This window comes from Rhinoraja longicauda, chromosome 41 (assembly GCF_053455715.1).
Source record: "Rhinoraja longicauda isolate Sanriku21f chromosome 41, sRhiLon1.1, whole genome shotgun sequence".
Lineage (NCBI taxonomy): Eukaryota > Metazoa > Chordata > Chondrichthyes > Rajiformes > Arhynchobatidae > Rhinoraja > Rhinoraja longicauda.
The window spans coordinates 12785387-12806628 of record NC_135993.1 but is presented as its reverse complement, the minus strand read 5'-3'; the positions used below and the strand labels follow the sequence as shown (position 1 = coordinate 12806628).

Sequence of the window (21242 nt, the reverse complement as noted above, 5' to 3'; positions counted from 1 at the left end):
GAAACCAATTAACCTACAAACCCACACATCTTAGGGATGTGGGAGGAAACGGGAGCACGTGGGCACAGGAGAATGTGCAGACTCCACACCGACAGCACCTGAGGTCAGGATCGAACTCTGGTCACTGACGCTGTGAGGCAGCAGTTCTACCAGCTACACCACTGTGCCACCCAATACTACATAGAAAACTGTAAAGATGAAATCAATGTGAAATTTACAAAGGAGCAAGCAAAAAAAGGACAAAAATGGGATAGGACATAGCTCTAACAGATAGCAGTAAAGATAATCCCAAGAGATTTTATGTACATAAAGGGAAAAAGGGTAACCAGAGAGAGTGGGAATCAAAGTGATCATAGACTCAAAATCCTGAAGTAACTCAGCGGGACAGGTAGCATCTCTGGAGAGAAGAAATGGGTGACGTTTCGGGCCAAGGCTCTTCTTCAGCAAAGTGGTCAACTCTGCGTGGAGCCAACATATGTCCTCAACATATTTCTCCTCTGTTTTTACTGTAGAGAAATACATGAGGACTGGGGAACTTAGGGCAGTCAATGGAAGTGTTTTGTTATGGTCGAAGAGGGGCTGAAGGTCCTGACGCATATGTAGGTAGTCAAATCTCCCAGACCTGATCAGATATATCTGAGGACACTGTGGGAAGCTCGAGAGGAAATTGCAGGTGACCTGGCTGATATTTACGAGCCGTCTTTAAATATAGGTACGGAGCCGGAAGACTGGAGGGTGGCAAATGTTGTGCCTCTAGAAGGGCTGCACGAAAAGCCTGGGAACTACACACAATGAGCCATGGATTCGTAAATGGATGGAGTACATGGATTAGTGAAATATTGAGTTGGGGCTCCTCTTCAGACTAATTGTAGTAGGCAGGAGAAAGCTGGAAGAGGGTTGTGCGCTGGACAATGCCTGGACGTGATAGGTGGATATGGCTGAGAGATTTTAATTGACAGATGGGTGGTTAAAGGCCAGAGATGAAAAGATAAAAGGCTGTGAGATAAGGAGAGATGTATGAAATGGGAAGTCAGAGGAAGGCTTATGGGTGGAAGGGGAAAGGGGCGAGAGAAAAGGGAGAAATGGGCCTGTATCCATGGAAGAGCAGGGAGAAAAAAGGAGGGGTTGGTTGTAGGTTCGTTACCTAATATTGAAAAATTCAATGTTCATAGCATTGTCCATTCCAAACACTTGTGCCTGGTTCGCCAAGGCCTGCTGGATCTCCCGGTTGCTAATAAGTTTAACTCTCCCTCCCATTCCCACACTGACCTTTCTGACCTGGGCATCCTCCACTGCTAGAGAGAAACACCCCTCAAACTGGAGGAACAGCACCTCATATTCCGTTTCGGTAGCTTAAAACCCAACGATAAAGTCCAAAAATCTATAATTTTCTGATTTTAATATATTCAGCAACTAAGCCTCTTCAACTCTCGAGCAGAGAAGTGCAACATTTCACTATTCTCTGAGCAAAGGAATTTCTTATCTCCGTCCTTTACTTTGAGACTCCAAATCCATCCCAGCCAGTGGCTTTCATTTGCTTCCTATTCTTCAATAAAGAGGCCTGTACAATATATTCTAGTTGTGGTTTCAGTGGTTTATAATTACATGTAATACATGTATTTATTTGATATCCATTTAACATGTTTCCTTGATTAATTTAGCTCATATTTTCTGGAATACTTCAGGAAAAAGATTAGTGAAGGCACAGTTCCCATTAATTATTACTGCCATCCTTCTACTTTTCCCTTGTTAATCTAATAAACGAATGCAACTTAGATATTTACTCCAAGAAGGAGCAATCCCTACCTGATGCGTAATGGCTCCAATCGCCATAAGGACCTGGCATGGCTGCACACTGCACCACCTTCATAATGAACAAACCTGTAAAATATAAAAAGGATACCACTCTATGAAAAAGTACATAATTAAAACAGCTAACATGGCACAGAAAGATGGGTAATTTTCTCAAGGATTTACACAATTTTTAGTTAGGGTTATTTAGTATACTAATACTTATGTCTGATAATCGTCCGTATTTGTTATTTCACCAACAATGTTTAATCCATTTTATTTTTCTACCAGCTCGTTGGGTGCAGCCCTGTGGAGATGCAAGTACAAGGCTATGGGTCCGAAGTGCCATGTGGAGAGTGTGAGGTTTTGGCGTAACAGCTGACGGTGGAAAAAGGTACAGTCTATTTTCTCCTTCCTTTTGTAAAGCATCCTAGATCCAGTTAGGGCAATTATATGCTCTTCCTGCAGAATGTGGGAAGTAGTGGAGACTTCCAGTGTCCCTGAGGACCCTACCTGCAACAGGTACGTCCAGCTGCAGCTGCTAAAAGACCGTGTTAGTGAACTGGACCAGCAGTTGGACAACCTCAGGATCACTGAGAGACTGAGGTCACAGACAGGAGTTATAGTGAGGTGGTCATGCCTAGGGTAGAGGCAGAAAGTAAATGGGTGACTACCCAGGAAAGGGAGTAGGCAGAGGGTGCTGGAATCCTGTGGCCATTCCCCTCGACAACAGGTATGTTCCTTTGGGCGGGGGGGGGGGGGGGGGTGACCAGCTAGGGCAGAGCAACAGTGGCATTGTGCCACTGGGTCTGACTCTGAAGCACAGCGAGGAAGAGTGAAGTCAGGCACAGCGATAGTGATAGGAGACTCAATAGTTAGGAGGACAGGCAGGACATTTTGTGTGTTGAGCAGCTGCAGAACATTCTCAAGGGGGAAGATGAGCAGCCGGACGTCATTGTGAATATTGTCATTGATGACATAGGCAGGAAAAGGGAAGAGGTCCTGCGAAGTGAATACAAGGAGTTAGGCAAAAGGTTAAAGATGGAGCTTAAGGGAAGTAATCTCAGGATTGCTCCCGAAGTCACTTGTTTGTGAGGGTAAGAACAGGAATATAAACAAGGTCGATGCGTGGCTGAGGAGTTGGTACAGTGGGCATGGTTAGGATTTTCAGACCATTGGAATCTCTTCTGGGGCAGAGGTGACCTGTAACAAGAGAGACAGGTCTGAACTGCAGGATAACCAATATCCTGGGGGGCAGGTTTGTGAGTGCCACACGGGAAGGTTTAAACTAGACTGGCAGGGGGACATGATCCAAAGCAGGTGTCAGGCACGTGAAAGACTAGAAGTCAAAGAAACCAAGTAGACAGGATAGGCAGGAGCACAGCAGGGGGCAAGGATAGAGGGTTGGATTAATTTCAATGCGACAGGCCTGATGCATAAAACAGATTAACTCAGGGCATGGATAGTAGGTACATGCAGCTGGGATATTATAGTCATTACAAAAACCGAGTATAAGGGCTTAGACGGGATGGAATTTGTCAAATGTGAAAGTTTCCTTTGCCAATATGTAGAGGGTCCTCCAAGGGAGTGGGAAAAACTTGACCTACTCTTAGGAAATTGGGAAGGGCGAGTGATTGAAGTATTAAGGGTAACATAGAAAATAGGTGCAGGAGGAGACCATTTTGGTCCTTAGAGCCAACATCGCCATTCATTGTGATCATGGCTGATTATCCACAATCAGTAACCCGTGCCTGCCTTCTCCCCATATCCCTTGATTCTGCTAGCCTCTAGAGCTCTATCTAACTCTCTTTTAAATTCATCCAGTGAATTGGCCTCGACTGCCTTCTGTGGCAGAGAATTCCACAAATTCACAACTCTCTCTGGGTGAAAAAGTTTTTTCTCATCTCAGTTTTAAATGGCCTCCCCATTATTCTTAGACTGTGTCCCCTGGTTCTGGACTCCCCCCAACATTGGGAACATTTTTCCTGCATCTAGCTTGTCCAGTCCTTTTATAATTTTATATGTTTCTACAAGATCCTCTCTCATCCTTGTAAATTCCAGTGTATACAAGCCCAGTCTTTCCAATTTTTCCTCATATGACAGTTCCGCCGTCCCAGGGATTAACCTTGTGAACCTACGCAGCACTGCCTCAATAGCAAGGGTGTCCTTCCTCAAATTAGGAGACCAAAACTGCACATAATACTCCAGATGAGGTCTCACCAGGGCCCTGCACAACAGCAGAAGGATCCCTTTACTCCTATACTCAAATCCTCTCGTTATGAAGGCCAACATGACATTAGCTTTCTTCACTGCCTGCTGTACCTGCATGTTTACTTTCAGTGACTGATGTACAAGGACACCCAAGTTGTACTTCCCTTTTTCCTAATCTGACACCATTGAGATAATAATCTGCCTCCTTGTTCTTGCAACCACAATGGATAACCTGTAGGAACATACGGATTGGCCAGGGGGGCTCGAACCCTCGGATTGGCTAACGGGTCACGTGGTGCGGGAACGCGGGGTATTCGTCAGTCTGGCGCCAAACTCGAGAGATTAGCAAGTTGTTAGTGCGTGTCCAAAACTAAGTGCGTTGCGTTTTGTCACGGTTTTTACCAAGAATAAAGGCTTTGATAACATCACTCAATTTGGACTCGCTACATTGGTGACCCCGAACGTAAGATTTGAAGAGCACAGCAGCATGTCGCAGGTGGGAGCGAGCGCGGGCGAGGTTCACCTACCGCCGTTCTGGGCCCATCAGCCGCACCTGTGGTTCGTGCAGGCGGAATCCCAGTTCCATCTTAAGAGGGTGGAGGAAGACCAGGAGAAGTTCCACCACCTGGTGAGCTGTCTACAGCCGGAGGTGGCCGCACGGGTGGGTCAGTACCTGACCAGCCCACCCCAAACAGAGCAGTATGTGGGGCTCAAGAGGCTCCTACTGAGGACTTTCGGCTGGGGCCAGAACCAGCGGGCTCTGAAGCTCCTCCATTTACCGGAGCTGGGGCAGCAGCTACCGTCGGAGATGATGACCAAGATGCTGACATTGATGGGCGACCATCAGCCGTGCATGGTTTTCGAAGCGGCTTTTCGGGAGAAGCTACCCAGGGACGTCAGGTTAGTGTTGGCGGACGTCTCGTTTGAAGATCCGGTAGCGTTCGCCGAGAAAGCCGACGCGCTCGTCAGGGAGCGACACACCCGAGACGACTCGGTTAACCGGGTTTCGAGGCCCAGCGGCAGTCGGTGGAGCGGCCGAGAGAGCGACGCATCGGCCGCTATTTCGCAGTCAGCCCGCCAAGAAGGGGCTGCGGTGCCTGCTTATTGGCAGCGGGCTCGAGCAACAGGGCCGAATAGGCGCGGCTGGTGTTTCTTCCATCAGCGGTGGGGCAGTGAGGCCCAAAGCTGCAGAGCCCCGTGTTCGTTTCCGGGAAATGCCTTTGCCGATCGAATGTAGAGGCAGTCTCGATTGGCCGTAACTGCCGCCTCTACGCTACGGACCAAGGTACCGGGATCGTCTTTCTGGTGGATACGGGAGCGGTTGTGAGCATTGTGCCCCCCTACGACTGTGAAGTTCGAGCGGGGTGGAAGGGCCCGCCCCTCATTGCGGTGAACGGTAGTGCCATCCGCACTTACGGTAAAAGGACCATGTCCCTGTCCTTCGAGTCCAGGACCTACCGTTGGAATTTCATCGTTGCGGATGTGGGCCAGGCCATTTTGGGCGCGGATTTCCTATGGGCGTTTTCGTTGGTCGTAGACGTCCGCGGGAGGGGCCTGCAACCCTCGGCTAGCGTACGGCCCCGAGGTACGGGGCCTGCGGACCCTCCAAGCGCCGCCCCACCCAGCCCAGCTATCCAGGCCAGTACCACGGCCCCCAGTCAGTTCGATGCGGTCCTAGCAGACTTCCCGCAGCTCCTCGTTCAGCGGTTCGATGCACCTTCCGAGAAGCATGGGGTCGTTCATTTCATCCCGACCGAGGGACCGCCGGTTTTTGCCTGGGCACGGCGCCTCCCACCCAACAAGCTGGCCATGGCTCGAGAGGAGTTCCTAAACTTGGAGAGGCTGGAAATTGTGCGGCCTTCGAGTAGTCCATGGGCCTCCCCCTTGCATATGGTTTCCAAGGCATCTGGGGGGTGGAGACCATGTGGGGATTTCCGACGACTTAACGCGGCAACACGGCCGGACCGCTACCCGATTCCGCACATACAGGACTTCTCAGCCAGCCTGGAGGGGGCGACAATTTTTTCTAAGATCGATTTAGTGCAGGGTTATCATCAGATCCCGGTCCACCCGCCGGACATTCCAAAGACGGCTACTATTACTCCGTTCGGGTTATTTGAGTGGTTGCGCATGCCTTTCGGCCTTAAAAACGCAGCTGAGGCATTCCAGCGTCTGATGGACCGTGTGGGTCGAGGGTTGCCGTTCGTGTTTATTTACCTCGATGACATTTTGATTGCCAGCCGTTCGGTCCAGGAGCACTTAGTCCACCTCCGCACGGTGTTCCAGAGGCTGCAAGACCACGGCCTGATTCTCCATCCGTCCAAATGCCAATTCGGCCTGTCGGCGGTAGATTTTTTGGGTCACCGGGTTACACCGGCCGGTGCCACTCCTTTGCCAGCTAAGGTGGACGCGGTCTGCTCTTTTCCACGCCCTACTACCATCAAGGGCCTGCAGGAATTCGTGGGCATGGTGAACTTTTATCACCGGTTCGTGCCTGCAGCAGCTCGGGTCATGCGCCCCCTTTTTCAATGCCTCGCGGGTAACCCCGCTGAGTTGGTATGGTCCGCAGCTGCAGAGACGGCTTTTGTCGCGGTCAAACAGGCCCTCGCCAACGCCACCATGCTAGTACACCCGCGCTCCTCCGCCCCCACGGCTCTGACGGTGGACGCCTCAGACGTGGTGGTGGGTGGGATTTTGGAGCAGCAGGTCGACGGTCACTGGCAGCCCCTGGCGTTTTTCAGCCGGCAGCTCTCTCGAGCTGAGCTCAAATATAGTGCATTCGATAGGGAGATCCTGGCCCTCTATTTAGTGGTCTGCCACTTCCGTTATTTTTTGGAGGGCCGCTCTTTTGTGGCCTACACGGATCACAAACCTCTGACATTCGCTTTTGCTAAGGTTTCTGATCCGTGGTCGGCTCGCCAGCAGCGGCACCTCACCCTGATTTTGGAGTTCACCACCGATGTCCGTCACATTGCGGGTAGGCTTAACGCCGTTGCCGATGCCCTGTCCCGGCCGGATATTCCCTCCGTAGCCGCGGTATGCGGACAGGTGGATTTCCAGGAGCTAGCGGAGGCTCAGCGCCTGGAAGGAACTGCCGCGGTGTACGCCTCCACAGCCTCGGGACTGCGTTTGGAACAGGTGGCGTGTGGCCCCACAGGTACCAAGTTGTGGTGCGACGTTTCCCTTCCACGCCCGGTGGTGCCGACCGCCCTGCGGCGTAAGGTTTTTGAGGCCATTCATGGCCTGGCACATCCGTCCATCAGGGCGACTTCAGCCATGGTGGCCGCCCGATTTGTCTGGCACGGCCTGCGGAAGCAGGTGGCAGCTTGGGCGTGTGCCTGCATTCCGTGCCAGACCTCCAAAGTTCATCGCCATGTCCAGCCCCCGTACCAGAGATTCGAGATTCCCCCCGTCCATTTTTTCCATATCCATGTGGATTTGGTTGGTCCATTGCCCTATTCCAGGGGTTATACTCATCTGCTGACGGTGGTTGATCGGTTCACACGTTGGCCGGAGGCGCTCCTGTTGTCGGACACCTCGGCGGCCTCCTGTGCACGGGCCCTGGCATTGCATTGGGTGGTCCGTTTCGGCGTACCGGCTATCATCACCACAGATCGGGGGGCCCAGTTCACCTCGTCCCTCTGGGCCGCGCTGGCACAGTTGTATGGGTCTCGCTTACAGCAGACCACCGCCTATCGTCCCCAAGCCAACGGGATGGTTGAGCGCTTCCATCGGCAGCTGAAGGCGTCCCTCTGTGCCCGCCTGACCTGCCACGATTGGGCTGACCAGCTGCCTTGGGTCCTCCTCGGCATTCATACGGCCCCGAAGGCTGAGCTGGGTACATCCTCGGCCGAGCTCGTCTACGGTTCGCCCCTGCGGGTGCCGGGTGACATTCTCCCTTCCACTTCCGCCTTGCCGCCGTCCGTCACATCGGTTTTGGGTTCCCTCCGGGCTCGGGTGGGTTCTCTGGCTCCAGTCCCGACCTCCAGTCACGGAAGCACAGCAGTCCACGTTCCATCGGACTTGCGGGACTGTGATTTTGTGTTCCTTCGAAAAGATTCCCACCGCCCCCCTCTTCGGCCGGTTTACCAGGGCCCATTCCAGGTGTTGAAAAGAGGGACTGTCACCTTCACCTTGCAGGTGGGAAATCGCCAGGAGCTCGTTTCGGTATCCCGGCTCAAGCCGGCCCATTTGGACCAAGACCTCCCCGTGTCGGTGGCCCAGCCTCCACGTCGGGGTTGGCCTGTGGCCGCCCCACTGGTTCCGCCAGCGGCGCCCTGTTTTCCACCTCTCGGCCCCCCGCCGCCTACGGCTGGGCCCAGGCCGCCGTTGCCGATCAAGCGCTCCCCGTCACCTACACCCTCCACTCCCGTGGCCCCTCCATCGCCTCTAGCGGCGGCGTCCTCCCCGCCTCCTGTCACGCTGGCGGTATCAGTTTCCCCCCTCCGTACGTGTTCCGGGCGGGAGGTTCGGGCGCCCATGAGGTATGGTTTCGAGGGTTCTGGGGGGGGGTCATGTAGGGACATACGGATTGGGCAGGGGGTCTCGAATCCTCGGATTGGCTAACGGGTCACGTGGTGCGGGAGCGCGGGGTATTCGTCAGTCTGGCGCCAAACTCGAGAGATTAGCAAGTTAAGTTAGTGCGTGTCCAAAACTAAGTGCGTTGCGTTTTGTCACGGTTTTTACCAAGAATAAAGGCTGATAACATCGCTCGATTTGGACTCGCTACAAACCTCACATTTATCTACATTATCCTGCATTTCCCATGCATTTGCCCACTCACTCAACCTGTCCAAGTCACCCTGAAACCTCCTGGCATCCTCTTTGCAGTTCACAATGCCACCCACTTTTGTGTCATCTGCAAATTTGCTAGTGTTACTTTTAATCCCATCAGCTAAATCATTAAGTCTTTGAGCGCAGGTCGGGCAAAGCAGCAGCGTGGTGAGTCTTGAGTGCAGGTTTAAAAAGAGAGCAAAGAGCAGGTTAGCAGTCTTTGAGTGCAGGTCAGGCAAAGCACATACCTTCAAGCTCATCAGAGGAAGGAAGGTTAGGAGTGAGTGTGGGGATTGGCTGAACAATTAGATTGGATGATTGGTAAATTGGGCAATTAGTCAATTTAGCAACTGATATAAGCAAGGCCTGCTCAAGGGGTGCGCACCTGTTGAGGGAAGTGCGAGTCTTTGGCTACGAGTCTTGTGAGAAAAGTGCGAGACTATGGCTGCGAGTCTTCGGCAAGGAGGATGAGGGAGGACGCCACACCAAAAGCTGGAGAGGGTGAGACGAAAGAAGGAAATGTCAAGCAAGCTGATTCCGTGTGATGCTTGCAGGATATGGGAGGTCAGGGACACTGCTGGTGCCTCTGGCTCCTACAAGTGTGAGATGTGTATCCAGGTTCAGCTCCTGAAGGACTGTGTTGGGGAATTGGAGAAGCAAGTGGATGACCTCAGGTTCATCCGAGAAACTGAGTCATTGCTCGACAAGTCCTACAGTGAGATTGTTACACCAAAGGTACTGGAAGAGAGAAGGTGGGTGACGGTGAGAAAGGGAAGGAAACTTGGAGTGCAAATGTCCCCGGGTGTTGTACCTCTTGAGAACAGGTTCACCCACTTGGAAGCTGTCGGGGAAGAAGACGCTACCACACTGAGCGGCAGACTGGTTTGCGAAGCAAAAAGTGCTGTTGAGCCAAAACCAAAGAGGCCGACGTCAGGCAACGCCGTGGTAGTAGGAGACTCCATTGTGAGAGGTACGGACAGGGGTTTCTGCGGCAACAGGCGGGATTCAAGGATGGTGTGCTGCCTCCCTGGTGCCAGGATGTCACGGACAGAGTGCAGAAAATCCTCAAGGGCGAAGGTGAACAGCCGGAAGTGGTGGTGCATGTCGGCACAAACGATGTCGGAAAGAAGAGGATGAATATTCTGCAGCGTGACTTTAGAGAGCTCAGATAAATGCTGAAAAGCAGGACCTCCAGGGTGGTTATCTCCGGTTTGCTTCCAGTTCCTCGTGCTGGCGACAGCAGGAACAGGGATATACAGGACCTGAATGTGTGGCTGACCCCAGAATTAATGGGAAAGAAAGCTCACAAAGGGATAGGAGAGTATGGCCAAGTGTAATAGGGATCGATGTGAAGGGTGAGATGAGTAAGGAATTTAAAGTATTGTATAGGAATGCGCGAAGTATAAGCGGTGAAGTAAATGAGCTTGAGGCTGGTAGATATGACATTGTGGGGATTACAGAGACGTGGCTGCAGGAGGATCGGGCCTGGGAACTTAATATTCAGGGTTATACATCCTATAGAAAGGACAGCCAGGTGGGCACAGGCGGTGGGGTAGCTCTGTTGGTGAGGGATGAAATTCAGTCCCTTGCGAGGGGCGACATAGGGACTGACGAGGTAGAGTCACTGTGGATTGAGTTGAGGAATTATAAAGGCAAGAAGACACTAATTGGTGTTATCCACAGACCCCCAAATAGTAGCCCGGATGTAGGGTGTAAGATGCAGCAGGAGTTAAAACTGGCATGTAAGAAAGGTAATGCTTCTGTGGTGATGGGGGATTTCAATATGCAGGTAGACTGGGAAAATCAGGTTGGTTCTGGACCCCAAGAAAGAGAGATTGTAGAGTGCCTCCAAGATGGATTCTTCGAGCAGCTTGTAATGGAGCCAGAGAAAAGGCAATTCTTGATTTAGTGGTGTCCAATGAACCAGATTTGATGAGAACTCGAGGTAAACGAACCGCTTGGAGGTAGTGATCATAATATGATTAGTTTTAATCTGCAATTTGAGAAGAAGTGTCAGTGTTGCAGTTGAACAAAGGGGACTATGAAGGCATGAGAGAGGAGCTGGCCAAGGTTGACTGGAAAGGGATCCTAGCAGGAATGATGGTGGAACAGCAATGGCAGGAATTTGTGGGCATAATCCAGAAGTCGCAGGATCATTTCATTCCAAAAGGAAGAAAGATTCTAAGGGGAATAGGAGGCAACCATGGCTGACAAGGGAAATTATGGATGGAATAAAACTAAAGGAAAAGGTGTATAACACAGCAAAGTGGAAGCCAGAGGATTGGGAAACTTTCATAGGACAACAGAAGGTAACAAAACAGGCAAAAGATGAACTACGATGGGAAGCTGGCCAAGAATATAAAGGACAGTAAAAGCTTCTTTAAATATGTTAAGAGAAAATGAGTAGCAAAGTCAAATGTGGGTCCCTTGAAGGCAGACACGGGTGAAATTATTATGGGTAACAAGGAAATGGCAGAAGAGTTGAACAGGTACTTCGGATATGTCTTCACTAAGGAAGACACAAACAATCTCCCAGATGTACTAGAGGACAGAGATTCTAGGGGGGGGTAGAGGAACTGATTTTTTTTTTCATTAGGCGAGAAATAGTATTGGGTAGACTAATGGGATGAAGGATGATAAATCCCCTGGGCCCGAAGGTCCGCATCCCAAGGTCCTCAGGGAGGTGGCTCAAAGTGGATCATTTTGCAATGTTCAAAAGATTCAGGATCAGTTCCTGTGGATTGGAGGATAGCTCATGTTATCCCACTTTTCAAGAAAGGAGCGAGAGAGAGAAAACGGGGAATTACAGACCAGTTAGCCTGACTTCGGAGATGGGAAAGATGCTGGAATAAATTATTAAAGAGGTAATAACGGTGCATTTGAATATATTACTTTCATTGACCTCACCAAGGCGTTTGACTTCGACAGCAGAGATAGCCTAGTCAAGGCTCTCCCAAAAATCGGCTGCCCCCAAAACTGCAGAGCATGATGGAATCCTTCCACATCAACACGAAGGGGACAGTGCAGTTCAATGGCAGTTTCTCGAAGCCCTTCGACATCCGCAGTGGCGTCAAACAAGGCTGCATCCTCGCTCCCACACTCTTTGGGATTTTCATCGCTCTGCTCCTGAAACATGCCTTCGGCACCGCAACAGAGGGGATCTACCTGCGTACTAGATCAGATGGCAAGCTCTTCAACCTCACCCGCCTCCGAGCCAAGACAATAGTACGTGAAGCTCTCATCAGAGACATGTTGTTCGCCGATGACGCAGCAGTTGTGTCCCACACCCAGCAGGAACTACAGTCATTGATGGACCGCTTCTATCGGGCTTGCAAGGACTTTGGGCTGACCATCAGCCTGAAGAAGACGAACGTCCTGGGACAGGATACAGAGGCACCACCTGTCATCACCATCGACGAGTACGAACTCGATGCCTTCCATCAGTTCACGTACCTCGGCTCCACCATCACCGACAACCTCTCCTTGGACACAGAGATTGACAAGAGGATCGGGAAGGCAGCTACAACTCTCGCTTGCCTCACAACTCGCGTGTGGACCAATCCAAAGCTGACAGTGAAGACAAAGATAGCAGTCTACAATGCTTGTGTCAACAGCACGCTGCTGTACGGCAGTGAGACATGGACTACATATGCCAGACTGGAGAGAAGACTCAACACCTTCCACCTCAGTAGCATCTGCCGTATCCTGGGTATATCCTGGCAAGACAGAGTGTCCAACACCGAGATTCTGTCTCGCGCTGGCCTTCCGAGTATGTACACTCTACTCAGGCAGCGCAGGCTGCGGTGGCTGGGCCATGTCCACCGCATGGAGGATGGCCGTATTCCAAAAAACATCCTCTATGGAGAGCTGACATCTGGGAGGAGAACCATCGGCCGCCCCCAGCTACTTTACAAGGATGTCTGCAAGAGAGATTTGAAGGTGCTCGACATCGATGTGGAGTCCTGGGAGAGCCTTGCAGCTGACCGTAACAAAGTGGAGAGGTACCCTGAACCAACATCTCAAAACGGGGGAAGAGAAACTGATGAACACAGCGGCAGAAAAGCGGGCACGCAGAAAGGAGCGCAGCAACTTCAACAGACCAGAGACCACGCACAAATGTGACCTTTGTGACAGAGACTGTCACTCCCGCATTGGTCTCTTCAGCCACAGGCGACGCTGCTCTAGCCGAGGTGTGGAGCAAGCAGCCAACTAGGATGCATCACCCATGGTCAGCCATGACCGAGAGGGCCTAAGAAGAATACCGGTGCATTTGGATAGCAATAAAAGTCCAAGTCAGCATGGATTTATGAAAGGGAAATCATGCTTAACTAATCTTCTGGATTTTTTGAGGATGTGACAAGTAAAATGGATGAAGGACAGCCAGTGGATGTAGTGTAACTGGACTTTCAGAAAGCCTTTGATAAGGTCCCACACAGGAGATTAGTGGGCAAAATTACAGCACACAGTATTGGGGGTAGGGTATTGACATAGATAGAGAATTGGTTGGCAGACAGGAAACAGAGCAGGCAGGCAGTGGCGAGTGGAGTGCTCGGTGTTGGGGCCGCAACTATTTACAATATATATTAATGATTAAGATGATGGGATTAAAAGTAACACTGACAAATTTGCAGATGACACAAAGCTGGGTGGCAGTGTGAACTGCGAAGAGGATGCTAGGAGGTTGCTGGGTGACTTGAACAGGTTGAGTGAATGGGCAAAGGCATGGCAGATGCAGTATAATGTAGATAAATGTGAGGTTATCCACTTTGGAGGCAAGAACAAGGTGGCAGATTATTATCTCAATGGTGTCAGATTATGAAAAAGGGAAGTGCAACGAGACCTGGGTGTCCTTGTACACCAATCACTGAAAGTAAACATGCAGGTACAGCAGGCAGTGAAGAAAGTTAATGGCATGTTGGCCTTCATAACGAGAGGATTTGAGTATAGGAGTAAAGAGGTCGTTCTGCAGTTGTACAAGGCCCTGGTGAGACCACATCTGGAGTATTGTGTGCAGTTTTGGTCTCCTAATTTGAGGAAGAACATCCTTGCTATGGAGGCAGTGCAGCAAAGGTTCACGAGGGTAATTTCCGGGATGGTGGGACTGTCATACGAGGAAAGATTGGAAAGACTGGGCTTGTATTCACTGGAATTTAGAAGGATGACAGGGGATCTTATAGAAATTAATTATAGAATGATGTAACATTATAAAAGAACTGGACAAGCTAGATGCAGGAAAAATGGTCCCAATGTTGGGGGATTCCTGAACCAGGGGCTACAGTCTAACAATAAAGGAGAAACCGTTTAAAACTGAGATGAGAAAGTACTTTTTCACCCAGAGAGTTGTGAATTTGTGGAATTCTCTGCCACGGTAGGCAGTAGAGGCCAATTCACTAGATGAATTTAAAAGAGAGTTCTTGGGGCTAGCGGAATCAAGGAATACGGGGAGAAGGCAGGCACGGGTTACTGATTGTGGATGATCAGCCATGATCACAACGAATGGCCTACTCCTGCACCTATTGGCTATTGTCTATTGTCTATCTACAATGTACACTGTTAAAAAGCAATATCATTCACTTGCCTGGCTGCAGTCCCAACGGGAGTACAGCACATTAACAGAGTGGCAAGAAAAGGTCCGTGGAAGATAGATGCTTAGGAAATGCAATGAAAAAAGTCATGGTTAGGTCTTGACTGGATGCATAAAAATATATTGGCATTTGGTTTGCTTGGTTTAAGCTTATGATTCGTGAGAAAGATCAGTAACAGCAGGAGACAGACTAAAGAAATCCTTCAATAAGAGGATTCAGGTTTCCCTTGAATTGCTGTCACCTGCAGATGGGTACAGTTCTTCCATTGCGTATAGCAGGGAGCCACATTCTTGACAATATCTGTGATTAAATATTTCTACCTAATTCCAGAATACTGATCAAGCAACACACACAAAGCAAATATATTTCCTATTCATGATGTTGTTTTCCAAATATGGATATTAAGGGCCTGTCCCACTTTGGTGATTTTTTAGGCGACTACAGGCGATCAGGCTGTTGCCACATGGTCGTCGGGGTGTCGCCTGTATGGTTGTGTGTAGTCTCCAAAGAGTCGTAGCGTCTTTCTGGTCGCCGCTGGATTTTCAGAATGTTGAAACATTTTCAGCAACAGTGGGTTTGACGCCAATGAGCGTAGCTTGACGTATCCTGACGTAGGTCGTCGCCAGTGCTGACTTCGGTGAATTCCAAGTGCGGACTTGATCTGATCACCCATCAGTGTAATGTATCCATAAATGATGTTTGGTTTTGTATGTTTTTGTACTTGTATCTGTTTAAATTTATTGAAGCTTATTACAATATTTTTGTATGGACTGTTGTATGTCCTTATCAACCTTTTTTTAATTGTTTGTTTCAATATCATTAAAGGAAATTCTGGACATTTTGATGGAAAATTTATGTAATTGTATTTCAGAGTAGTTTCTCATGGCATCACGTTCAAATAGTCATGATGCAGAATGATTGGAAACCCTACCATACACCCCCTTTTATAGGGAAACTGGGTAAAACATGAATTGTCTTCAGTTGCCTTCAGGGTCGGAGCTTGTCGTAGGTAGACGTAAGTTGACTTCGATTGTCGTAGGTGGACGTCCTAAGATTGGGTCGCCGGTAGCTTGCCATAGCTTGACGTCGACGAGGTGGTTGGTTGTTGCAGCTTGTCATAGACATTGTTGTAGGGGGGTCCAGACGCCGTTTTTTCGGCGACCTGCTACGACTACGGCAGTCGCCTAAAAAAACGCGTAAGTGGGACAGGCCCTTTAGAGAACACAAGCAATAGAACTATGCTGAGGGCTATCCTCACATTATGGAGCAAGGTTTGAAGAGTTAGCACATGGCATACATTGCAGGCATTACCTCCACGCTAGACTACAGTGAAAAAAATAGTGTTTCATCAGAATGTCAGTGTAATAGATTGCGTTGTGTTAAATGTTTTTGGAACTGGTCTTGTGGATAATTTAAACAGTGCTCAGCGGCAAATAGAGAGCCACTGTTTCTGTTTTTGGCTGTGTATGTGTGGGTGGGAGAAACCTTTCTTTTATTAGATCTCTTCCCCGGGGCGCAGCTCGGCCGCGGAGCCTTCCATCGCCCGCGGGGCCTTCCATCGCCGGCTCGGCCGCGGGACCTAACAGTGCCCGGCGCGGCTCTGCCGCGGGGCCTTCCATCGCCCGGTACGGCTGCGGGACGTTTCAGCGCTCGGTGTGGCTCGGCCGCGGGGCCTTCCATCGCCCGGCGCGGCTGCGGAACGGTTCAGCGCCCGGCCGCGGGGCCTTCCATCGCCCGGCGCGGCTCGGCCGCTGGACTTAACGCTGGACTTAACATCGCCGGCGCGGCGCGGCTCGGCCGCAGGACTTGGCAGCACCCGGTGCTTCTCGGCCGCGGGGCCTTCCATTGCCCGGCATGGCTCGGCCGCTGGACTCAACATCGCCGGCGCGGCTCGGCCGCGGGACGTTTCAGTGCCCGGTGCGGCTCGGCCGCGGGGCCTTCCATCCACTTTATTGTCATTCGGTACAGATACCGAACGAAATTAAAGCAGTCACAGAATACAACAAAAAAGAAAAGAACACAGGACACACGACCCCAACACAAACATCCATCACAGTGAGGGGGTGTTTGGAGTCACTGTGATGGATGTTTGTGTTGGGGTCGTGTGTCCTGTGTTCTTTTCTTTTTTGTTGTATTCTGTGACTGCTTTAATTTCGTTCGGTATCTGTACCGAATGACAATAAAGTTCTATACTCTGTACTATCTGCTTCTTTAGCATCTGTGGAGAACTTTGCCTGGAATCTAGTTTTCATTCATTCCTAAATGAATGCAACACTTAGCCAAACATCAAATCACATGTCGATTATGGGTACAATGATGTTTATCATCTACAGTGCTCTCCATAATGTTTGGGACAAAGACCCATCATTTATTTATTTGCCTCTGTACTCCACAATTTGAAATTTTTAATAGAAAAAAAATCACATGTGGTTAAAGTGCATATTGTCAGATTTTAATAAAGGCCATTTTTATACATTTTGGTTTCACCATGTAGAAAATTCTACATTGTCCCTCAATTTCAGGGCACCATAATGTTTGGGACACAGCAATGTCATGTAAATGAAAGTAGTCATGTTTGGCATTTTGTTGTATATGCTTTGCATGCAATGACTGCTTGAAGTCTGCGATTCATGGACATCACCAGTTTTAAAAAGCATTATCCTGCGTTCTCTATACTCATGAACATATCCAAATGTGCAGTACACAACTGATTTGAAAGGTGCATTTTCTGAATTCTAAGGCCCACATGTAAATCTCCAATCAAATATTTTAATATTTCAAGTTATTGACATTTAGTGATCACCTTTGTACAATTCAGTCTTTTGGCATTTCACAAACAGTTGATTAAATGTGTGTCCACTCAGACTGACAGTAACTGCGGTAGATGGAAAGCAAAATATAAGAAAAGTAATCTCTACACTAATACTATTCCAAGTCAGCAATTTAAAGGCCATTGAACTGGACATTTGTCAGCATTAGGACAGTATCCTTCTCTGCGTGCCTATTTATGTTTTTGTCTAAATCTCTCTTAAATTTAGTAATTGTATCCGATTCCATCACCTCTCTGGCAACACATTCTAGATATCAACTACTCCCTGTATAAAATACTTTCCCCTCAGATCCCCTTTAAAATTTATATCGCTCACATTATACCTATACCCTCTTGCTTTTTCCATATCATCGCATCTAGCGGGGTCCTCCTCCATTGCCAGAGGTAAACCACATGCAAGCTGAAGGAACAGCAGCTCATATTTTGATTGGATAGCTTTCAACCCAACGGGATGAACAATGAAATTGCCAATTTTAGGTAACTTTAGGGCCTGTCCCACTTAGGCGACTGTTATAGTCATAGCAGGTCGCCGAAAAACCGGCGACTGGACCCCCCCTACGACAATGTCCACAACAAGCTACAACAACCTACCACCTAGTCAACATCAAGCTACGGCACGCTACCAACAACTGGCAACCTAATCGTCGCGACTTAGGACGACAACCTACGTCTACCCGCGACAAGCTACGACCCTGTCGGTGACAACTGAAGACAATGCACGTCATTTTGGCCTCCGGTTTTAATGCTGGTACCTGTCACCAGTTGACGTAGGTAGTCGCCAATGGAATTCACCGAAGTCAGCATCGGCGACAACCTACGTCAGCACGTACATCAGGAGACGTCAAGCTACGATCATTGGCATCAAACCAACAGTCGCAGAAATTTTTTAAACATCTCAAAATCCAGCGGCGACCAGAAAAACGCTACGACTCTTTGGAGACGACTCACGACCGTGTGGCGACAGCGTAGTCTTCTAAAGAAATCGCCTTAGTGGGACAGGCCCTTTATTCAAACACCTCGCTTCTCCCTCCCTTTCTTCCCTCCCAACACTTCTCCACCCTTACTTTATTCCCCCTCCACTCCCTTTACCTGAACCCTCGCTGATCTTGCACCAGTCTCCCCACTAAAAGTCTTAACTATGTGTCCCTCTTGGGAGCATACCTATCTCCATCCAACAATCTGTCTATTAGGGAACCTCTCTCTTGCCAGCCCTGATTTGTCCTGCCCTTTATCACTTCAATTTCTTTTCCCCGCTCTCCCTATTACGATCAGTCTGAAGGGTCTCGACCTGAAAAGTCACCTCGCCATTTTCTGTAGAGATGCTGAGTTACTCCAGCATTTTGTCTCTTGCTTTTGTGATCCCAACCATGGGAAAAATAATTTGACTAACTATCCCATCTATGCCTTCACATTCTTATATACTCCTATCAGGCCACCTTCACTTAAGGATAAAAGAGGCTTAGCTATCCAATCTCTCCCAACAATTAAGGTCCTCCGATCTAATAATGTCCTGGTGAATCTCCTTTGCACTCTCTCGAGTGGTCTAATCTCGGAACAGAGTAGACTAGCTGCAAAATGTACAGCAAGTGAATATGTATCACTCAGGAAGCATACGAATTGTGGCCCACAATTACAAATCCAGGTCACATTTGTCCTTGCTCACGCATATGCATGTTCCAGCAGGAGATCACTGAATAATAAGCAAATACTGAAACTGGACCCGATATTTCCCCTTCATGGTATAGAGGTCAATTGTGATACCTCCATGGTTCAACGATCCTAGCACAAAGTGTTTAGTTAGAAAAGAGAATAGCCATGTCATGAAAAGAGAAGTCATGAAGTCCAATGTTACTGCAAGTGGCACATCCACCGGAAGTATGGTGTTATTTTGAAAGATACTTATTTTACTCTTAAAAGCAAAAACTTTACAACTGAAAACAGAATCTTTCCAAAAGATTAAATCAATGCCAAATGATAAACTGACCTGCGTTGATCTTCATTCTGATCAAATGATGCTACGGTAAGACATTCATCCATATGACCATGGAACAGGCGAAGAACATGCCCTCCAGTTAAAAATCCTGTGCACATCAACAAAAGAATACAGTGTGAAGAAATATAAATACATTCTGTAAATAATCAAAAAGTTACAATTTCAACATTTCGCATTTTCTAACTTTTAAGTTTTGTATAGATTGCCGATTAAAGGAATGAATGAATAAGTTTATTGGCCAAGTATGCATATACAAGGAATGTGTCTTGGTGCTCCGCTCACAAATAACACCACAAACATACAGTTAACAATTAAGAATAAAGCATAACCACATCAGAACAATAAGGATACCCCAATACGGTCTAAACATGTGGGTGAAAATAAACCAGAGCAAAAAAGAGACTACAGATTTTGGTTATTGAGTAAAACTATCACTCGTGGGAAAAAAAGCTGTTTTTATGTCTGGCTGTGGCTGCTTTGACAGTCCGGAGTCGCCTTCCAGAGGGAAGTGCTTCGAAGAGTTTGTGGCCAGGGTGAGAGGGGTCAGATGATCTTGCCCGCTCGCTTCCTGGCCCTTGCAGTGTACAGTTCGTCAATGGGGGGAAGGTTGCAGCCAACAACCTTCTCAACTGTGCGAACTATCCGTTGCAGCCTCCGGATGTCGTGCTTGGTGGCTGAGCCAAACCAAACCATGGTGGAGAAGGTGAGGACGGACTCAATGATAGCAGTATAGAATTGGACCATCATTGCCTGTGGCAGATTGTGTTTCTTCAGTTGCCGCAGGAAGTACATCCTCTGTTGGGCCTTTTGACTGTGGAGTCGATGGTGGCCCCCCATTTAAGGTCCCTGGAGATGATGGTTCCAAGGAACTTAAATAACTCCACAGATGTGACTGTGGTGTTGTTGATGGTGAGTGGGGGGAGGGGGAGCTCTCCTAAAGTCTACAATTAGTTCCACTGTCTTAAGAACATTAAACTCCAGGTTGTTGCAATGGCACCAGGATGCCAACTGTGTCACTTCCCATCTGTAGGCAGATTCCTCCCCATCCTGGATCAGTCCAATCAGGGTAGTGTCATCTGCAAACTTGAGGAGCTTGACAGAGGAGTCTGTGAAGGTGCAGTCGTTGGTGTAGAGAGAGTAAAGGAGAGGGGAGAGTACACAGCCTTGCGGTGCTCCAATGCTGAGGGTCTGCGAGTCCGAGATGTGCTTTCCCAGCCTCACATGCTGCTTCCTGTCCATCAGGAAGTTGATGATTCACTGACAGAGGGGTTCAGGCACAGTCAGCTGGGAGAGTTTGTAGTATAGTAGCTCTGGCACAATGGTGTTAAAAGCAGAGCTAAAGTCCACAAACAGAATCCTGGCATCGGTCCCCTTGCGGTCTAGGTGCTGGAGGATGAAGTGCAGGCCTAGATTGCCTGTTTCGTCCACCGATCTATTGGCCCTATATGCAAACTGCAGGGAGTCCAGCAGGCAGTTTGTGATGTTTTTCAGCTGGGCCAGCACAAGTCTTTCAAAGGTCTTCATGACTGCAGAGGTAAATGCGACAGGCCTGTAGTCATTAAGACCAGTGATCCTTTTTGGGTACAGGGACAATAGTGGAGACCTTGAAGCAGGCAGGGACAGTGCAGGTTTGCAGGGACTGGTTGAAAATGTCTGTGTAGATCGGTGCCAGTTGTTCGGCACAGAGCTTGAGGGTAGAGAGTGAAATATTGTCCGGTCCTGGAGGTTTCTGTTTTCTGAATAGCCTCTCCACCTCCGCAATTTCTATTGTTAAACTGTAGTCATTCCGTGAGGATGTGCAAATTGGTGATTGTAGAGGGGTGGGGGGGGGGGGGGGGGGAGGGCCAGTCTTTGCAAACTCCAGCCAGTCTCTGAGTAGGTGTGAATTGCAGTTTGGGGAGGAGTGGGTGGGGACGGATCCAGTCTTTGCAAACTGGAGTCAGTCTTTGAGTACGTGTGAAGTGATGAATGGGGGGTGGGGGTCCCAAGGTTATGTTTCTGTTTCTCAAACCTGCAGTAAAACCCGTTCAGGTCGTTGGTCAGCTGACGATTGTCCAAG

At 49.1% G+C, this 21242-nt stretch overlaps 1 protein-coding gene across 5 annotated transcripts in view; it reads right to left on the bottom strand.

Annotated features, from left to right (window-relative positions):
* Positions 1–21242, bottom strand: part of LOC144611871 (ryanodine receptor 1-like) — a 479550-nt gene that overhangs the window by 385694 nt on the left and 72614 nt on the right. For all 5 annotated transcript variants that reach the window (XM_078431182.1, XM_078431183.1, XM_078431185.1 and 2 more), the window contains exons 9-10: positions 19175–19271; positions 1807–1881 (exon numbers count right to left, since the gene is read on the bottom strand). In XM_078431182.1, coding sequence (XP_078287308.1) covers positions 1807–1881; positions 19175–19271 — 172 coding nt within the window. The remainder of the gene's footprint in view (positions 1–1806; positions 1882–19174; positions 19272–21242) is intronic.